Consider the following 17,673-nt stretch of genomic DNA (forward strand, 5'->3'; position numbering starts at 1 on the left):
CGTTGGCTACGCATGCTACGCACAGAGCGCGGCGCACACCTGTCTACGGACGACAGTTCACGACGGCTGCGAAGAGGGGGCACGTTTTGGCTCGGCGGGCTGGGCCGTACGCGCTCTCTGATCGATTGGCACGGTGGCATGAATGCCATAAATGGGCGCCGTACTCCTCCGCAAGACACGTTATCTCGTAAAGAAAGTAACCGCGAATCCACATCGCAATCCCCTAGTCTGAAGGCTCAGGCCCGCAACTGCGTTGCCGGCACCGTCGCGATTGTCGTCGGCGGTCCGTCAGTTCGCTCATCCGCACCCACGCACAGCCAGCAACGTTACAGTGCCACTTCGGCATGGGATGTTATAGTACGAACACGACGGAAAGCCAAAGATGGCAGTCGACATGTGGAGATCGACAGAGTTTCCGAGGCACCAATGTGCTGCGTCTGTTGTGGCAGCGGAGATACTCGTCCCCACCACACCCAAGGCCCGCAGCAAGTGTGTTCCGCACTGCCCCGTGTCCGCCAGCCACGGTCACGCCGCCAGAAGCCCTGCTCCCAGGTTGCGGTACAGCTGCAAGCTCAATTAACTAACTCGCCGTCGTTCTGCACTTTGCATTACCATTCCAATGTGGCGGGTAACGAATGCCTATTAGAGTGCACTATCCAACTTGGTTTCCAGTCGAACTGCATTCGGCAGTGAGTGGGTGGATCAGTGACACTACTCTTAACGTTCTCCTTTGAACATGCTTTGGTTTCGGCTTCTGCAATAGGGAACGAGCAAACACAGCCCACGTAAACGCCTTGGCTGTGACACGAATACCCCGTCTGCATCATCTGGAGACGCAAGGGGGACAGAAACAAGGATGATGGCAGCATGAGCACATATATGGCACTGACGGGGTGGCAAGGGGCTGGCAAGGGGTTGCAGTCATAAACTGGTGTGCGTCGCCGCCACTGTACCACTGTCCTGCTCCTCTCCACGCATGCTGTACGTGCGACATTGACACATTGTTGGCTGCAATTTGGGCACAGTTACATCCTTCGTGTCATGTTGCTCATGCTGCCAAGCGAGGCAGTTGCGTAGGCCTTACACTAGACCAAGTGTGTGGGGTCATTTTGAGTTTAGAGCATCAGGCCATTGAACTCGCCATCAATTCAAACCACAGGCCCCATTGTGAGTACCTTTGGTCCTAATGTTGAAGTTAGACTTTGGTACTGCATTCAATAGGAGATGGCGCCGGCAGAGCTAGTCCGTCTCTTTGGCCTCGTTGTAGTAACTGGATGCGCAATGAACGAGTGGAGCTAATCGGTCATCCACTAGTGGTCGAGCGCAGTGCCCAGCTGCTGTGGCGCTGTGGGCCTTGTCCAAGACACCCACCCACACAACCACTGCGCCACTGCCTCCTAGAGTCCCACTCTCATGGACACACGCCTCTCTCTGACCTTGGTCGACGCACACGACCACCCGATGTGCTCAGAGCCTTGGTGCCGAGACACGGCAGTCCAGAGTGCGCACATTCTGCATCAGGACCAAAGGGCGGCGACGCCAACTGGTGTCATGGTGAAGGTGGGGTGTGTGTCAGTGGGATCGGCGCCACATCTGGCTGGATCGGCGGCGGGTCCCACCACCCCACCCATAGGGCCGCGCTCGACGTCACCGTGTGCCCCGTATCGCCGCCATCGCCGCACACATGCGTCAAAAGAGTGCGAGGCCCTAAAGAAGAAGAAGAAGAAAAACTGACAGACGGCAAAATAAAAAACCGCGAAAAAGGAGGCGTTCCGTTCAGCCAGAGTACCAGAGTGTAAGTGGCCACGCCACTGACATCACCCGCTCATTTAGTCCGGGAAAACTCTTTCCTTTCTCCCTGCCACAGCCCCAGGCTCTGCAAAAAGCAACGAGATCGAGATTTATCCATCGTCCAAGCCTCCTGTCTCCACAGTCTCGATTGGGGGGGGGATCTTCGACAGCCTGCACCGCCCCTGGGTATGGGCCCGGGGGAACGGGGATAAACACATCCCCCACCATCCCCGTGCAACAGACGCTCGGTGGATCGCTGGTGCGCGCGGCAGCATGTACTGTGCAGGGGGGCCTGTCCGAGCAAGCTTTGGCGCCGGGGGTCAAACGCCACGCCGAGAGAAAGAAAGAAAAAAAAAGTCTTTGCGTACAGATGTGTATGTCTCGGCGCCGGAGAGTCGGACCGGGTGGGCAACGAAGGGCCAGAACCTCCCTGTGGCAGATCCGGAGGGGTAAAGGGGGTGTCAGATCACAATCGAGTAGCGAGATTTTTGATGAGAGCGGTCCTTGGCATGGCCGAGCACGAGCAGGGCATGGTGATAGTAGTGCACAAGACAGGGCTCGGCGATGGGACGGGGACGGGGACGGGGGTGGGGACGGAGACGGGGACGGGGACGCTCGCCGGGGGTCGCAATGCTTTGGAGGTGTCTGTGGCAGTTGTCGAAAAGTTTGTTGAAAGTGGCGGATGATACGGACACGGATACGATCAGACATACTGCCCGGTATCCACCTTCCATGCAAGGGCGACTACCACTGGCCACTGGCAGACACAGCAGTCGCACACCTGTGCTCTGCATTGCTCTACAGGGCCAACCCTATCAGAGGTTGTCTCTGTACGCCCACAGCGCCTGTTGGTATTATTGAATGTAATTCTGCCACATACATTGCAAGAGGCCTGTCAGTTTCTCGCGCCCTACGAGCCTGGTCGGGACCACCTCACCAGGTGCATGGTTAGTGATACAGTCTGCACGTGCTCACACTCAGTGCACTATAAATGGATCTTAGCCCCCAGTCAGGAAAGTACGCAAGGTGAACACCAGACGCGGCGCAGTTGGCTGTTGACTGTGGTCGGGAACAGCGACTTGGACGACAGATGTCACGAGTATTGATTCTTGAGTCCATGTGCTGACGGCGGTGGTTGCTGTCAAGAGGTTGTCTCACTGGGTTGCGTTGCTACGTTCTGCTCAAACACGGGGAGCTCGAACGTCTCGCCGTGCCCATGAGCGCAGCGACGGATCGGCCGACGTATTGGGCAACGCGTGGCAATGCGTCTGGCACAATGGCAAGCCGGTGGCGGAGCACAAGGAGCCAAGTGTTGGACGGCAAGATGGATGGATGGATGTGGGCTTGGCCAACGGGGCTGAAGGAGTGATCGTCAAAAGGCGCGAGAAACGGTGGAACGTCAGAACAGCTCAATTACCACGACTCGAGTTGATCCCCAGTGGAACCCTCTCCAGCAACCTGCATCATGTCCTGCATGACCATACGCGTTGACTTGACTGCGTATTAGACATAACTAACGAGCGACCGAGCTGTGCGCCTGCGAATCCAAACGCCCGCCTCCGTTTGATCCGTTTACTTGGCGACGCCGGTGTGAGTGACGGCCTCGATCTTGTGTCCGTCGGCGTCGAGGACAAACGCGCCATAGTAGCCAGGGTGGTAGTGGGCGCGGATGCCGGGCTTGCCATCGCACGTCGCGCCGGCCTTGATCGCGGCGTCGTACCACGCATCGACCTCGTGGCTGTTCTTGCACGCAAACGCAACGTGCGTGGGAGTGTCAATGTTGCCGGGGTTGCCCTCGGGGCACGTGGAGATCCAGAAGGTGGGCGCGTCCTTGCCAAAACCGCAGACGTGCGGGGCGGGCTCGTTGAGCATGGTGCTGCCGAGCGGCGCGAGGATGGTCGTGTAGAAGGCCTTGGCGGCGGGGTAGTCCTTGACGCGGATAGCGACGTGGTCGAGCGACATTGTGTTCGAGTTGCTTTGGTGGGGGTTGTTGTGCGCGTGAAGAGCGAAGAGCGAAGAGCTGGCAAACAGCAGGAGTGAGAAGCGAGCGGAGTGAAGGGGAGAGCCGAGGGGGATGGGGAAGAAGCAGAAGAGGTCGAGCACAGGTCAAAACATAAATACACCAATGCGGCGGGCATTGTGCACAACCAGTTGACTGGACCTGACGTCACCCACCTCCACCTTTTGGCGGCTCCAGGTCGCTTCGCAACTCGCTCTGTGCTTTTTATTTCAGACGTTGGCCGTTTCACATGGGTCTGAGATCCCCTTCCCCACCCCGTCCTGCAAGCTCGCTTTAGACCGCGTCTACTCCAAGACATCGCGCATCCGGCGTGTGGATGGCAACTACCAGCCACGGGCGCGGGGTTTGCAAGTGCGAACTGGTTCCACTAGTTGTCGGCTGTGGGACTGTTAGATTTCGCTAGTCGCAAGCGATGGCCAAGAGGCGATGCGACGGCGCACGCTGTCGACGTTGGGTCCAGATCTCCTTGCGAAAGGGGATGCAGACGACTCCTAGGGGCCCGAGCAAGTCACAGAGGCGGCAGAGACATGGGGTCAATGCTGCTGTCGGATCGTCGGAGGGAGCGCATGCGTGCCACACTTTTCACTGTGGCGCACCAACATCGCCAATAAAGCTGTCCTTTATCGGTTTATCGAATCCGCAGCACATGGCTAGACCATGTCAACATGCAGTGCCAGATACGCGCGATATCCGCACACAAATTCACAACAGTGCCGCAGTCCTCTCTTGTGATTCGTTCATGGTTAGACAGTACCGTCGGTGCAGTCAGTCCTGGCACGTGATCCGAGGAGACAGCCGTACAGAGAGAGGCCTGTGCAACTCCCTCTATACCTCGTAGTCACCATTGCCGCTGCACTAGGCGACGCCCCCAGATCGTTGCGCGCTGCGCTAGTCAGTCGGTGACAGCCCGGCATACCGGTCAGCACACGCGGCTCCGGGCAGTGGCACAAAACCCATCATCGACAAGTGCATCAATCAACTCCAATATCAAGCCCTACTGCACAATGACAAAATGTGTTGAGATTTCCAGAGAACGACGACGATAACGTGAGAGGAGAGAGGAGGTGGGGTTGCGCGCCCCAGTTTGGTTGCGGTTGCGAGCGTCGAGAAGTTTGGTAAAACGTATCGAAAGACTTGACGTTTTGTGCGCACGGATAATAAGAGACGTTTTGATTTTGAAATTCGGAGAGAGAGTAAGTTGGGAGTGGAGAGAGATAGGAGAGACAGAGAGAGAACAGCAGAATAGGAGGGATGCTCGTAACGAGATACATCCATTTCACGCCCTGGCCACGCTGCCTGGTGCGCACAAGATATTTGTTTACTGCTGCCAGCCCGACTGGTAGCCGCCGTTACGCGAGTGGCCATACTGCGACCACTCGTGGCTCTGGTAGCCGCCACCGTATGGGTAGCTGGCAAAGGCCTGCGCCTGGGGCTGCTGAGGCTGGACGCGAGCGCCAGCGGCGGGAGTCGATGCGGCGTTACCGGCACCCTGGGCCTTGAAGCTGTCCTCGGGAGTACCGGCCTGGGGGCGGTTGGGCTGCGCCGAGCCCGAAGCGGGGCCGCCGAGGAAGTTGTGGATACCCTGCTGCGAAGGGTACGACTGGGGGAGCGAACCGGCGCCGACACCGATGGGCTGGGGGTTCTGCTGACCCTGGGCACCCGCACCCGACTGGGGAGCGGCGGCAGCCTTGTTCGAGTCACCATAACGGCCGAGACCGAACGACTGGTCGTCAAAGCCCGACGACGACGGGTAGCTGGGCGCGCCGTAAGGGGAGTGGTGCGCGGCAGGAGGAGTGGGCTTGTTGGTGGGGATGGGCGCGGGGGGAGCCTGGGGAGCGGGCTGGCCGTAAAGGTTGCGGCCGGCCATGGGGTAGTACTGCTGGAAGCCGGGGTTGGGGGCCTGGCCGTCTGGGAGGAGTAAGCAAAGGTCTCACAACAGTTATAGTGTCGGTGCACGACTTTTGGGTGCTGTCATGTCGTGTAATGATGAATACCCAAGAGCTCCTGATAGACGTTTCGACTTACACTGGTAGTAGGGGTTGTAGGGACCCGACTGGTAGTAGCCCATGTTGCCGAGAGCCGAGTAGTACTGGTGCTGCTGGTGTGGCAGGTTCTGCTGGGGCTGACCGGGGGCAGCGGCGTGGGAAGGAGCAGGAGCGGCCTGCTTGGGCTCCTCGGCGGGAGGACGGGGGTAGCCACCGGACGAGTACGAGTCGAAGCGACCGGCGTGGCCGTACTGGCTCTCCTGAGCAGCGGGCTGGTTCCAACCACCCTGCGATCCGTAGTTGCCAAAGGGAGCGGCGTCGTACGAGTGCTGCTGGGGCTGAGCCTGCTGGGCGAGCTGAGGCTGCTGCTGCTGTTGGGGCTGCTGCTGCTGGGGCTCGGGCTGCTGCTGAGGCTGCTGCTGCTGGGCCTGGGGCTGCGAGCCGATGGGGTTGTAGTAGTCCTGGCGGTAGTACTGCGACTGCTGGTGCTGCTGAGCCTCCTGCTGAGGCTGCTGCTGAGGCTGCTGGGGCTGCTGCTGGCCGTACGACTGGTAGGCCTGCATCTGCTGCTGCAGAGTCTGCGAGGGAGGGTAGCCGGCAGGCTGCTGCTGGGGGACCTGCTGCTGCCACGAAGCGGCTGCGGGAACAGCGGGCGCCTGGACAGGGGCGGCGACGGGGGCCACGGGGGCAGCAGGAGCGGCAACAGGTGCGGGGGCAGCACGAGCGGGCGAAGGAGCGCGAGCGACCTCAGCCTGAGCGGGGACCTCGGGCTGGACGGGCGCCTCGACGCCGTCGCCGTTGAGACCGCCAAAGCTCAAGCTGCCAAACTGGACCTCGACCGACGACACACCGCTGGCCTGGGCGGGGAGAACGACGGCCTGGCCGTCGGCCTTGAAGCGCTGAGCGGCGCGCGAGTTGGTGCGGGGCTGAGGAGTGGTACCGCCAACAGCCTTGGTAGCGATGGTGTTGAAGCCAGGAGGACCAGTGTAGGTGGTGACCGGCTCAGCAGCAGGCGCGGGGACGGGAGCAGTCGAAGCGACAATTGCGGGGTCGCTAGCCCACGACTCTTGGGCGGCAACTGGGGCAGGGGTCTGCTCGGGAGCGTCGACCTCGGCAGCGCCGTTGCTGGCGGGCTCGATGGGCTCTTCGGTGGTAGCGGGCTCCTCAACGGCAGCCTCGGCAACCTCCTCGGCGGGCTCGACGACAGCCTCCTCCTCCTGCTCGGCCTCGGGGGCAGTCTCAATCTCCTCCTCCTCTTCCTCCTGAGCAGGCTCCTCGGGGGCAGCCACAGGCTCGGGCTCGGCCTTGGGAGCTGGGGGAGGGGCAGGCTTGGGCTGCTCGACGGGCCTGCATACGGTCAGCCAAGAAAAGCAAGAAAAAAAAAAGCAAACACGGGTGTACGCACTTGGCAATCTGGGCCCAGGTCATCTTGGGCTTGGCTGCAGGGACTGCGGGGACAGCAGGAGCTGCGACAGGAGTGGGAGCGGCGACGGGAGCGGCGGCGACGGGGGCAGGAGCTGCGGGGGCAGCGGCCACAGGGGCAACAGGAGCGGCGGCGGGGGTAGGAGGAGCCTGCTTTGAGAGGCTCTTAGGCTTTCCAGCACCCCACGCGCCGGCTGCAGTGTTCTTGGCCTGCTCCACCGACTTTGCGGCCGCTGCCGCAAAGTCAACCTTGCTGGACTCGGGCTTGGTAGGCGCAGGAGTCTCCTTTGCGGGCTCGTCGCCCCAACCACCGTCGTCCTCGTGCGCTGAAGCAGCCTCGGACTGCTCGACCTGGTTGTTCCACTCCTCGCTGGTCGTCGCAGTAGTAGTCGGCCATGCGTCGGCGGGGCCATCAGACTTCTTGGCACCGTTGCCGTTCACGCCAGCAAAGCCACCACGACCACCACCGCGCGCACCGCCCCGACCGACTCGAGCTCCACGCACTGCCTCTGTAAAACAGTCAGCTCTTTGCCCTTCCATTTTCATTCAACGGGGGACTCACGCGCACCACCACCCCTCGCCGCACCGCCACGTCCACCACGTCCTCCGGCACGACCGCCGCGACCGCCCGCGGCAAAGTTGTCCGAGGTTTCCCAACCGCCGGCGTCGGCGTTCCTGCTGTGCGACTTGGACGCAGCAGTCTTAACGGGCTTCTTCTTGGTGGCTTGGGTGAACTGGGACGCGCGGCCTGTTTGATTGATGAAAGGTGGGGGTAACGCGAATGGAAGGTCAAGGAAAATGGCGTTGATGGCAATTGAAAGTGCCAACGGGTGGATATGGTGAAGAGTACGGGGCGTGTAGATGGTGGTCCAGAAGGGAAGGCGTGTCAGCAACAATGGTCTTCGGGGGTAGCATTGGCAGTTGGCCAAGCGATCAGCACTTACCCTCAGAGATGGCAAGGACGGCCTCTTCGAGGTTGCCCCTGGAGTCCTGGAGCGCAAAGACGAGGTCTCCCTCGTCCCAGGAAGGGAAGATTGCCTGCAGCTGGGCCACTTCGGGCTTGTACTTCTTCGACAGCTCTCCGACGGTTGACATGGTGGTAGTGGTGTGTGTGGGTGTGTGGGGGGGAAGGGTGATGGGGTTGGGTGTGGGGGGAGGGTGGTTGAACGAGACGACTCTTGGGCCAAGCCTCGTGATCGGTGCAGACCACAAGAGATTTGCCGTGGGGCCTAGTTCGGAACTGGAATCTCTCCTACTTGACTAGGAAGAGACGACGGTTTGACGGTGTGGAGTCGAACCTTACGCGCCGGATGCTGTAAAGCAGGTAGAGACTGATAAGAGGTAAGGGAGGGAAGTGGGGGGGATGAGTATGAGTCGTAGTGAGATGGCGAGCAAGAAGCCAAGGTGTCGCGCGACGAACAGGAGCCCAGCGCGGCCAACTTGATTCAACGGAAGCAAATCGGACCACGCTGTGAGGCCCCGTAAGTGCTGGAGGATACAGGGGTGTGGCCGCGAGAGAGGTGTGTGGACTGCCACATTACCAAAACTCCGCGCATGCTGGTCCTTTACCTCCACAAGGGAGACACCTCTGGGCCAGTCCTCGGCAGCCCCCGCATGCATGTGCATGTCAGGCGTCATTTACAGAGGACGGCAGAGCCAGTGGCAACGCGTTATTGTGCATCGCGGAGGATCCAGCCTTCCTTTTGGGACCCCGTCGTCATGCCCCCCCCCCACCCGACCGCCGCCCCGTGGCCCGTGGTGTTCCTTCTTCCGGAGAGATATCCGCGAGCACGAAACTATTCTGCAACCGCCAACTCTGCCTTGGTCTATTAAGCGACGCTCCAACTGTACCACCGCCTCTGCCTTTGAATGCCATGCCTCTCTGCTGAATGTAATCTGCATCGCTTAACGTTGTCGACACACAGCCGGCCCGACACATTGCTCTGCCCACCTGCATGCGGAGACAGGCTGGCGCGTACACACGCGCCGGGTGCGTGTGTGCCTGGCCGAGATTGAGAAAACACGGAGATCCATTAAACGTCCGCCTTTTCCTAAAAAAATTGTGCCCGTTTGCTCCCGCCCGTATGGCCACCGCGTCCATATCCAGGCACGTGCGTATTTGATCCCGTCGCCGCCGCTTGAGATTTTGAGAGAGAGACGAGGAGGCCGTCTGGGCGTCCTCTCTGCCTGTTGCATAACGCTCATCCACGCCCCGCCTACTCCCCTTTGCGTGCGGCCTCCTAATCCTCTTTATCTCTCTCTCTCTCGAAACCAAAACGACCAGCTCCCGGTCGACAGCGCCTGTATCGCGCTCCCTTTGATTGCTCTCTCTCGGCAGTCTTGTTTGTTCTCTAGCTCTCGCTTGGTAGAACTTCACCACCCCCTCCTTTTGTCTGTTACCACCGCCCACCCATACCTGTCAACATGGCCTCTACTATTCACTCCCTCTCGGGCATTGCCCCTGTGCCCACCTCGAGCGAGTTCATCGATGTCGTCCTCAACTCGACTATGCGCAAGACGCCTACCGTCATCCACAAGAAGTGAGCAACCCCGCGTGGCTCTATCACACGACAACCTACTAACATTTGTGCCCCTCCAGCTTCAAGATTTCGCGTATCCGTAACTTCTACATGCGCAAGGTCAAGTTCACCCAGGACACCTTTGACGAGAAGATTGGCCGTATTCTCACCGAGTTCCCCATTCTCGACAACCTCCACCCCTTCCTGTCGTCGCTCCTGAACGTTCTGTACGACAAGAACCACTACAAGCTCGCTCTGGGCCAGATCTCGACTGCCCGTCACCTGATCTCGCAGGTCGCCAAGGACTATGTCCGTCTGCTCAAGTTTGGTGACTCGCTCTACCGCTGCAAGCAGCTCAAGAAGGCTGCCCTTGGTCGTATGGCCACCATCATGCGTCGTCAGAAGGACCCCCTTGCCTACCTCGAGCAGGTTCGCCAGCACATTTCGCGTCTCCCTTCGATCGACCCCAACACCCGTACCCTCATCATCTGTGGTTACCCCAACGTCGGCAAGTCGTCGTTTGTCAACAAGGTTACCCGCGCGGACGTCGACGTCCAGCCGTACGCCTTCACCACCAAGTCGCTCTTCGTCGGCCACATGGACTACAAGTACCTCCGCTGGCAGGTTGTCGACACCCCCGGTGTCCTCGACCACCCTCTCGAGGAGATGAACACCATTGAGATGCAGTCGATCACTGCTCTTGCTCACCTCCGCGCCGCCGTCCTCTACTTTATGGACCTGTCGGAGCAGTGTGGCTACACCATCGAGGCCCAGTGCAAGCTCTTCCACTCGATCAAGCCCCTGTTCGCCAACAAGCCCGTTGTCCTTGTCATCAACAAGATTGACATTGTCCGTCTCGAGGACATTTCGCCCGAGAACCGTGCCTTTGTTGACACTATTCTCGAGGACAAGACGGTCACCGTTGTCCAGGCCTCGACCTACTCGGAGGACGGTGTCATGGACGTTCGCAACAAGTCGTGTGAGCTCCTCCTTGCCCACCGTGTCGAGCAGAAGCTCCGTGGCCACCGCATCGAGTCGGTTGCCAACAAGATTCACGTTGCCATGCCCCAGAAGCGTGACGACGTTGAGCGTACTCCCTTCATCCCCGACGCGGTCAAGACCCGTGTCAAGTACGACCCCGAGGACCCCAACCGCCGCAAGCTCGAGAAGGAGAAGGAGCAGGAGATTGGCCTCAACCCATGGTTGGGTATCTACACCCAGGACCTCAGGCGCGACTGGCAGCTTGCCGACGACTCGTGGAAGTACGACATCCAGCCCGAGATTGTCAACGGCAAGAACGTTGCCGACTTTATCGACCCCGATATCGCCGAGAAGCTCGAGGCTCTCGAGCGCGAGGAGGAGCAGCTCGAGGCCCAGGGCTTCTACGCTTCCGAGGAGGAGGAGATGCTCGACAGCGAGGAGGAGGAGTTCCTCGACGCCGCCAGCCAAATTCGCAAGAAGAAGGCCGTCCTCAAGAAGATGTCTCAGGACAAGAACACTCTCCAGAACCGCCCCCTCATCCCCCGCAAGAAGCGTCACGTCACTCTCTCCGAGTTCACCCACGGCATGCGCGAGCACGGCCACGACCCGGCCGTCCTCGAGAAGCGTGCCTCGCGTCTCGTCGAGGCCAAGAAGGCTGCTTGGGAGGCTGCCGAGGCCGAGCGCGGCTCGGACGGTGGCGCTTCGGACGGCGGCATGGATGTCGACGGCGACGAGGCTATGGAGGAGGAGGAGGAGGCCCCCAAGGGCCGCCGCGCCCTCCGCGCCGCTGCCCGTTCGGGCAAGGGCGCTCTCCCCGCCGGTATCACCACCTCGGAGCAGCTCGACAAGGCCCACACCCTCCGCATGTTCGCCCAGCGCGAGCCCAACCGTCTCGCCAAGGCCTCCGAGTCGGACCGTCACGTCCCCATCACCCGCCCCAAGTGGATGTTGGCCGGCAAGCGCAAGGCCGGCAAGACCCAGCGTCGTTAAGCGGCGGCGGGCACTGCCCCAAGAACAATGCGGCGCACGGCAGCTGCTGCGTAGCAGTAGCAGTGGCTGTAGCTGGTGTCGTCGCTGTTACAACGGTCGCGACGGGCGTTCTGAGCGTGTCAAGATTATATCATCGAGTAAGCTTGCAGACCGTCGCGGCCAAGGAACGAGAGCTAGACCGCGCGGCGATGGACCGCGCCGTGTATGTACACTGTATATACCCAATTTTCATTCCATGGATCTCTTTGCATGCTGGCGTTGCACAGTTTTACAGCTTCTGTTGATGGGGCTGGGTGAGGGGTGGAAGTGATTGGGGTTAGGGTGAAGCGAGTGCGAGACCAATTGCAGTCTTCGGGCATGGTCCTCAAAACCAAGCGCCCACGACAAAACCACCTGTCTACAGAGATTGGACAGGGCATGTAAAGCCGCCAGGGGTGGTATAATAATAGTGTGTCATCTGTATCTACAGTCTTCTGCCAGGTACCCACAAAGCCATGCCACACGGCGACCTTACTCGTCATCGCCAATCTCGCGCAGCTCGTCGTCCGAATCACGCACGTGCTGAGCCACACTCACGTCGCGCATCTCATAGTCGCCGTCTTCCTCGGCACGACTCGGTCCCGCCTCGGTCCCCTCGGCAGGCGTACCGGTCCCCGTTCCCGTTCCGGTAGCCGTGCCCTCCTCATCGCCGTCGTCATACTCGTCATCGCCCGCAACTCCCAAAAAGCCATCTGCGAGGCCCTCGCCCGAGGGAGGCACGATGCCGCCACGGCCGCGAGGACGGCCGCGCTTGGTTGCTCCGCCGCGCGATCCACGGCCGCGCGTGCCAATGCGTGATCCACGACCACCGCGCGATCCGGGTCCGGCAGCGGGGAGGCCGCGCACGAGACGTTCTTCCTGCGCGCGAGACAGCTTGGCGCCTGGGCCAGAGGGTTTGCCGCGGACGGCCGAGACGGCGGCAAGGAGTTCTGGCGTGGCGTCTTCTGCAATCTCGACTGGAACCATTGTCAGTTGCGGGTGTTCAGGTACAGTGGTGCTTCACTTACGTCGCACTTCGCCAAGGCCGCCTGCGTGGTTGATGTCTGTGAGGTCGTTGATGGTCCTGATCGGGAGCGTGGTGCGCGTGACGCTGCCGCGGGGCCGGCCGATACGACGCTTCGGGGACGTTTCGGGGCCCTCGGCGCCATCTGCGGGAGTAACGGAGACGAACGGCGCTAGCGGAGGCGAGGAAGGCGGAGCAGCCACGGGCGTGGCGGGTTTGGAAGCTGGAGACGGGCTGACCATGGGCGAGTCAAACTGCGCTTCGGCAGCAAGGGACTGGAGGTGACGGGCACGAATGCGGGATGGGCCAGCGACGGGCGTGCCGAGCTCTGGGGCCTGGGCGAGGACCATGTCGGCAGTCAAGCCGATGGGGCCACCGTCAGACATTTCGACGTCCTCGTGCTTTGGTTGCAGTGCGCGCTGGGGGAATGGGCGACGGGTGAGGCCGACAGCGTGCAGTTCGACACGGTGCGTCGTCTTGTGCGCTGGACGGTGGTGTGGGCGCTGAGGGTCATCCTCCTCTGCCACAAGTCAGCTCTCGAGGTCTCAACGCTGGGCAGTAAACACTCACGTCTCTCGACATCAAAGATGACCTCGTCGCCGATCAGCGGCGCGACGGCGCCTTGGAAAACGTGCTCGCCGATCTTGAGGAAGGGCATTGGCGTGTCCATTCCCTAGTAACCATGGTCAGCACTCATTCGCATACCCAAACTTACAATAAGCTGGTAGGTGGCCTCAGTCTGAAGTGTGCGAGCGTCCATAGCCGTTCCAAGGTCCATGACGATGTATTCCTGAGGTCGTGGGTCAGAAACAGTGGCGGCAGACCTCCAGTGACAACCCACCTCTTCCTCGTCGCTCTCAAACTCGCCATCCACTTCCTCGAGCGAGTCGACACAGCGCCATCCCGAGCCAAATAGCGTCGGGCCCTCTTCTAGTTGTCTGCGGATCTCGGCGTCTTCAGCTGCCTGCATGGTGGATGTGGAGTGAGGGATGGAGAGCAAGGTCAGACATGCCGCAAGATTGTTGACTGGAAACCGATGTTGGGTCCTGGGCCTGACTGGGTGTGGGGAAATTTGATCCCGCCGGGGGTTCGAGTAGGGTGTCATCTGGCCCGACGCCGCCGAGCGCAAAAGTCACGACATCACACGACCAGACATCTTCACTCACATCTCTCTCTACTTTTAATCAAAAACACAATGTCGCCAAAGGGCAAGGAGAAGGAGAAGCCCATTGCTTCGCTCATGGCGGGCGCTACCGCAGGCGGTATCGAGGCGTTCATCACCTATCCGCTCGAGTCGCTCAAGACCCAGCTCCAGTTCGGCGCTCCTTCGGGCAAGGTCAGTCGGCTATCGAAGGGTTGAGCGATAAGGAAGAGACATGCCTGGTCCAGGATCAGGATATATCTCCAAGCACCTCTCCATGTTGTTCTATCGCTTTTAGAGGAGTGGCATTTGGCTTACATTGCTCAGAAACTCACTCCCTATGGCATTCTCAAGGACACTATCCAGCAGCGCGGTATCGGAGGCCTGTATGCCGGTGTCGGTGCCGTCGTGATTGGAAACGCGGTCAAGGCTGGCGTGCGCTTCACGACCTACGACCACTTTAAGAGCATTCTCTCGGACGACCAGGTGGGTAGACTGGTGGAGGTGTACGAGTGCCGATGTCGTCGTGCTGTGAAATGGAGCGTCATTGTTGTCCACAAACATGTCACCAACAAGAGAGGCCACGGCTAACAACTACAGGGCAAGCTCACTGCCCCTCGTTCCATGCTCGCGGGTCTTGGAGCTGGTATGATGGAGGCAATCATCGCCGTCACCCCCTCGGAGACCATCAAGACCAAGATGATCGAGGACTCGAAGCGCGCTCAGCCTCGTTTCAACGGCATGGTCGATGGTGTACGCCAGATTGTCAGGGAGGAGGGCTGGAGGGGTGTCTACCGTGGTGTTGGCCCAGTGGTAAGTTTGCAGGTTGCCAACTCGGTGCTAAACTTTTGCAGATGATGCGCCAAGGTGCCAACTCGGCTGTCCGCTTCTCGTCCTACTCCACCCTCAAACAGCTCGCCCAGGGTAGCATGGCTCCCGGCACTGAGCTGCCCGGCTGGATGACCTTTGGTATTGGTTCGTGCGCAGGTGTCATTACCGTGTACACTACCATGCCTTTCGAGTGAGTTGCGAAAGCCATATCTCCAGCGACCCAACTGACCAAATTCAGCGTTGTCAAGACCCGTATGCAGTCGCTGGAGGCCAAGAAGGAATACAAGAACGCTTTCCACTGCGCATCCCGCATCATCAAGGAGGAGGGTGTTAGCAAGCTCTGGAAGGGCACCACCCCGCGTCTTGGTCGTCTTGTTGTGAGTTGTCGCGCCTCCGCGTTTGGTATATCAACTAACGCCTTTTTCAGCTTTCCGGAGGTATCGTCTTCTCGGTCTACGAGAAGGTCTACCCCGTTGCGGCATCCGTGCTGCCGTAGATATAGATATGTACACAGTTGTCTCCAGCCAGCTGCAGTACGGCCGGCCGGCTTACTCTCAACGAGGGAGATCGGGGAAAACGGTGGGGGCAGGTCGACTAACATCGCCTACATCTTCCTTCTTGCGACAGGGAATGCCGAGACATCAGAGAGTCGACGTTCCCAAACCTTTGGGAGGTACGAGAACACGGCGGGGACGTGTGATCTCGGCACGCTATACACTTGCGGCCGCCACACCGTTGAGGTGCTCGTCTTTGGGAAAGTTCTGGCCACCTAGCATGTGCAGTGTCTCGTCGCCAGGGGGGTGACTGCCGCGGGTGCTTGTCCGCCATGTCGAAGCGCTGAACCACGATCGGATTGAAGAGGGGAGCCCGTGGCCCGTGGATTGTTTGCACAGGGAATGGAATTTCGGCGCCTTTTACACCAGTTTTCAAGGCTTGTGCTGCCTTGATGTCTTGTCGGCTGCTCAAAGGCTGTGCTCATGGAGTGCTCAAAGGACAGCTATTGGGCTGCAAGGCAGTATGTGTGCGCCTGCACCCGCTTGCAGACTGAATGAGTGAATGAGAGACGTGTGTGTGTGGATGATTGAAATAGGTCCGTGCGCCCCATGGGAGAGGGGTGACTGGACTGCGTTTGTGTGTTTACCTCAACTCGACAACAGTCTTCCTCTGTGTCACATTCTTCCACCCACTCCATCCATCGCCCATCCTCACAGTACATCCTCATCCACACATCATCATGAAACGCAAGCGCGAGAACGAGCCCAACAAGCAGCCAGTCAAGAAGGCTAAGAGCAAGGGCAAAGGGAAGAAGGTCAAGGCCGACACGCCACCGCCCGTCACCCTCAACCACGACGTCCTCTTTGAGATTCTCCCCCTCCTTTCGAATGACACCCTTCTCTCCGTTAGGGCTGTATCCCGTGAATTCCGCCAGCGTGCAGACGACTTGCTTGCTCGCCACATTGTCATCCGCCGAGTTCACCGCGTGGGAAGGAGTGTCGGCGAGGAGGTCGCTCAAACCAAAACCATCGCGATCACCACCCCAACCACATGCCTGCCCACTTTCCAGAAAAGGTCCTACCCTGTCTCAAAGGCGCGTCTATCTATCCCCAAGGCCGACACCTCTGCCAAGCCTCGCGGGTATCCGCTCAAGAACATCAAGCGTAAAGGTATATTCACACACAACGTAGGCAAGAACAAGCCTGGATGGTCCGCACCTTTCTGTTCGACTAAAGAGCAATTCACCAAGCTTGAGAACATGCGCCTTCGCCTTCAAAAGCTTGAAGAGAAGATCTGGATCTCGGCACGGAAGGATCGTGAAGACACCTACGACGCTCACCTCAAAGACTATGCCGACAACGAAGAGCACATCCGCCGCACCCTTGCCAAGGTCCGCACCGTTGATCTCGTGGGCAGGACCATTGACGAGTCTGGAATCGCCCCTTTTCTCACAAATCTCCACTATGTGCGCCTCGTATTTGACCCGAAGGATTACGGCTACAATGTCTCTCGTGATGAGTGGCGCGGCAATAACCCTCATGTTCCACTAGCGGCGCCCACCTACGTGTTTACCAACGACCACATTCATCTCTCTCCGCCAGTAGAGACACATCGAGCCATTGTCCAAGTCCTCTACAACGGAGGGTTCGTCAATTTTAAAACGATGTCCCACATGAAAACCATCACTAAGCTCGTCTTTGTCTTTGTTGAGAGCACGACTGCTGTGTCTTCCATATTCTACGGTAATAAGGCCGCCGCAATCCGGCAGCTGGCTCATTACCTGGCCAAGCGATTCGGCCCTCCCAACGTCTACGAGGAGGCCGACTGGGTACACCTTGAGGCAGCCATGAACCGCTCAAGCCATGCCCACGTCACGCTGGGTTGGTTTCCTGGAGATGCTCAGTTCCCTTCCCACCGACCGCGATGCTACTTCCTCCACCCTCTCCGTGACGGACCCCGATTCGATCAAGACACTTCTCATTGCCAACACGATGACGGCTCCTGCCATGAGAAGCACTTCAACAACGTCTCAAGAGCGTAAGAATGCAACCAAATGTATCAACAACATTCGTTTCCAGACGATGGACGAGTGGCGCAGTCGTGTCGGTGAGGAGGAATATCACCTCGCCACTGAGCCCATCAAGGCTTGATTCCTGGTGCACAGCAGTTCCGTTTTTGTATCATGGAAGAGTCCTATATGTCGGTAGCTAGGTAGCCTGTAGCCAGTCTCCCCTCAAGTTTTGTATATACAGCCATGGCAGGCTAGTTGGAGACGGTCATGCACAGTTGTTCACATGGACTTGGACTCCCTGTCATGTCCGATTTTGCTTCATTTTCGAACCACACCAATGTCAAGTCTATGTGCACCCTCTGCATTGGTCTACTGAGTCTGAGATCAGATATGCATCCAGAGAGGCCAGATATGCGAAGCTTCACGTTTTGCCTCTCAGAGTATC

The 17,673-nt window shown here is 59.3% G+C and overlaps 6 protein-coding genes across 6 annotated transcripts; 3 read left to right on the forward strand and 3 right to left on the reverse strand.

Annotated features, from left to right (window-relative positions):
* Positions 1–3,363: 3,363 nt before the first annotated feature.
* On the reverse strand, positions 3,364–3,753 carry EHS24_001309 (uncharacterized protein; the record flags this gene model as incomplete). The annotated part of the gene is made up of 1 exon (XM_028617109.1): positions 3,364–3,753. The coding sequence occupies one exon, from the start codon at positions 3,751–3,753 to the stop codon at positions 3,364–3,366; it is 390 nt and encodes a 129-aa protein (XP_028474416.1).
* Positions 3,754–5,129: 1,376 nt separating this feature from the next.
* Positions 5,130–8,313, reverse strand: EHS24_001310 (uncharacterized protein; the record flags this gene model as incomplete). The annotated part of the gene is made up of 5 exons (XM_028617110.1): positions 5,130–5,719; positions 5,837–7,143; positions 7,202–7,727; positions 7,781–7,966; positions 8,163–8,313. 5 exons carry the CDS (start codon positions 8,311–8,313, stop codon positions 5,130–5,132), a joined length of 2,760 nt encoding a protein of 919 aa, XP_028474417.1.
* Positions 8,314–9,642: 1,329 nt separating this feature from the next.
* NOG1 (Nucleolar GTP-binding protein 1) lies at positions 9,643–11,708 on the forward strand (the record flags this gene model as incomplete). Its single annotated transcript, XM_028617111.1, has 2 exons — positions 9,643–9,758; positions 9,818–11,708. The coding sequence occupies 2 exons, from the start codon at positions 9,643–9,645 to the stop codon at positions 11,706–11,708; spliced, it is 2,007 nt and encodes a 668-aa protein (XP_028474418.1).
* A 510-nt stretch (positions 11,709–12,218) lies between these two features.
* Positions 12,219–13,720, reverse strand: EHS24_001312 (uncharacterized protein; the record flags this gene model as incomplete). The annotated part of the gene is made up of 5 exons (XM_028617112.1): positions 12,219–12,703; positions 12,755–13,270; positions 13,321–13,423; positions 13,466–13,540; positions 13,592–13,720. 5 exons carry the CDS (start codon positions 13,718–13,720, stop codon positions 12,219–12,221), a joined length of 1,308 nt encoding a protein of 435 aa, XP_028474419.1.
* A 225-nt stretch (positions 13,721–13,945) lies between these two features.
* On the forward strand, positions 13,946–15,218 carry EHS24_001313 (uncharacterized protein; the record flags this gene model as incomplete). The annotated part of the gene is made up of 6 exons (XM_028617113.1): positions 13,946–14,086; positions 14,219–14,377; positions 14,492–14,704; positions 14,746–14,912; positions 14,961–15,099; positions 15,150–15,218. The coding sequence occupies 6 exons, from the start codon at positions 13,946–13,948 to the stop codon at positions 15,216–15,218; spliced, it is 888 nt and encodes a 295-aa protein (XP_028474420.1).
* Positions 15,219–15,956: 738 nt separating this feature from the next.
* Positions 15,957–17,367, forward strand: EHS24_001314 (uncharacterized protein; the record flags this gene model as incomplete). The annotated part of the gene is made up of 2 exons (XM_028617114.1): positions 15,957–17,045; positions 17,113–17,367. 2 exons carry the CDS (start codon positions 15,957–15,959, stop codon positions 17,365–17,367), a joined length of 1,344 nt encoding a protein of 447 aa, XP_028474421.1.
* Between the last annotated feature and the right edge of the window lie 306 nt (positions 17,368–17,673).

Source organism: Apiotrichum porosum (genome assembly GCF_003942205.1).
Source record: "Apiotrichum porosum strain DSM 27194 chromosome Unknown scaffold_10, whole genome shotgun sequence".
NCBI classification, from domain to species: Eukaryota; Fungi; Basidiomycota; class Tremellomycetes; order Trichosporonales; family Trichosporonaceae; genus Apiotrichum; species Apiotrichum porosum.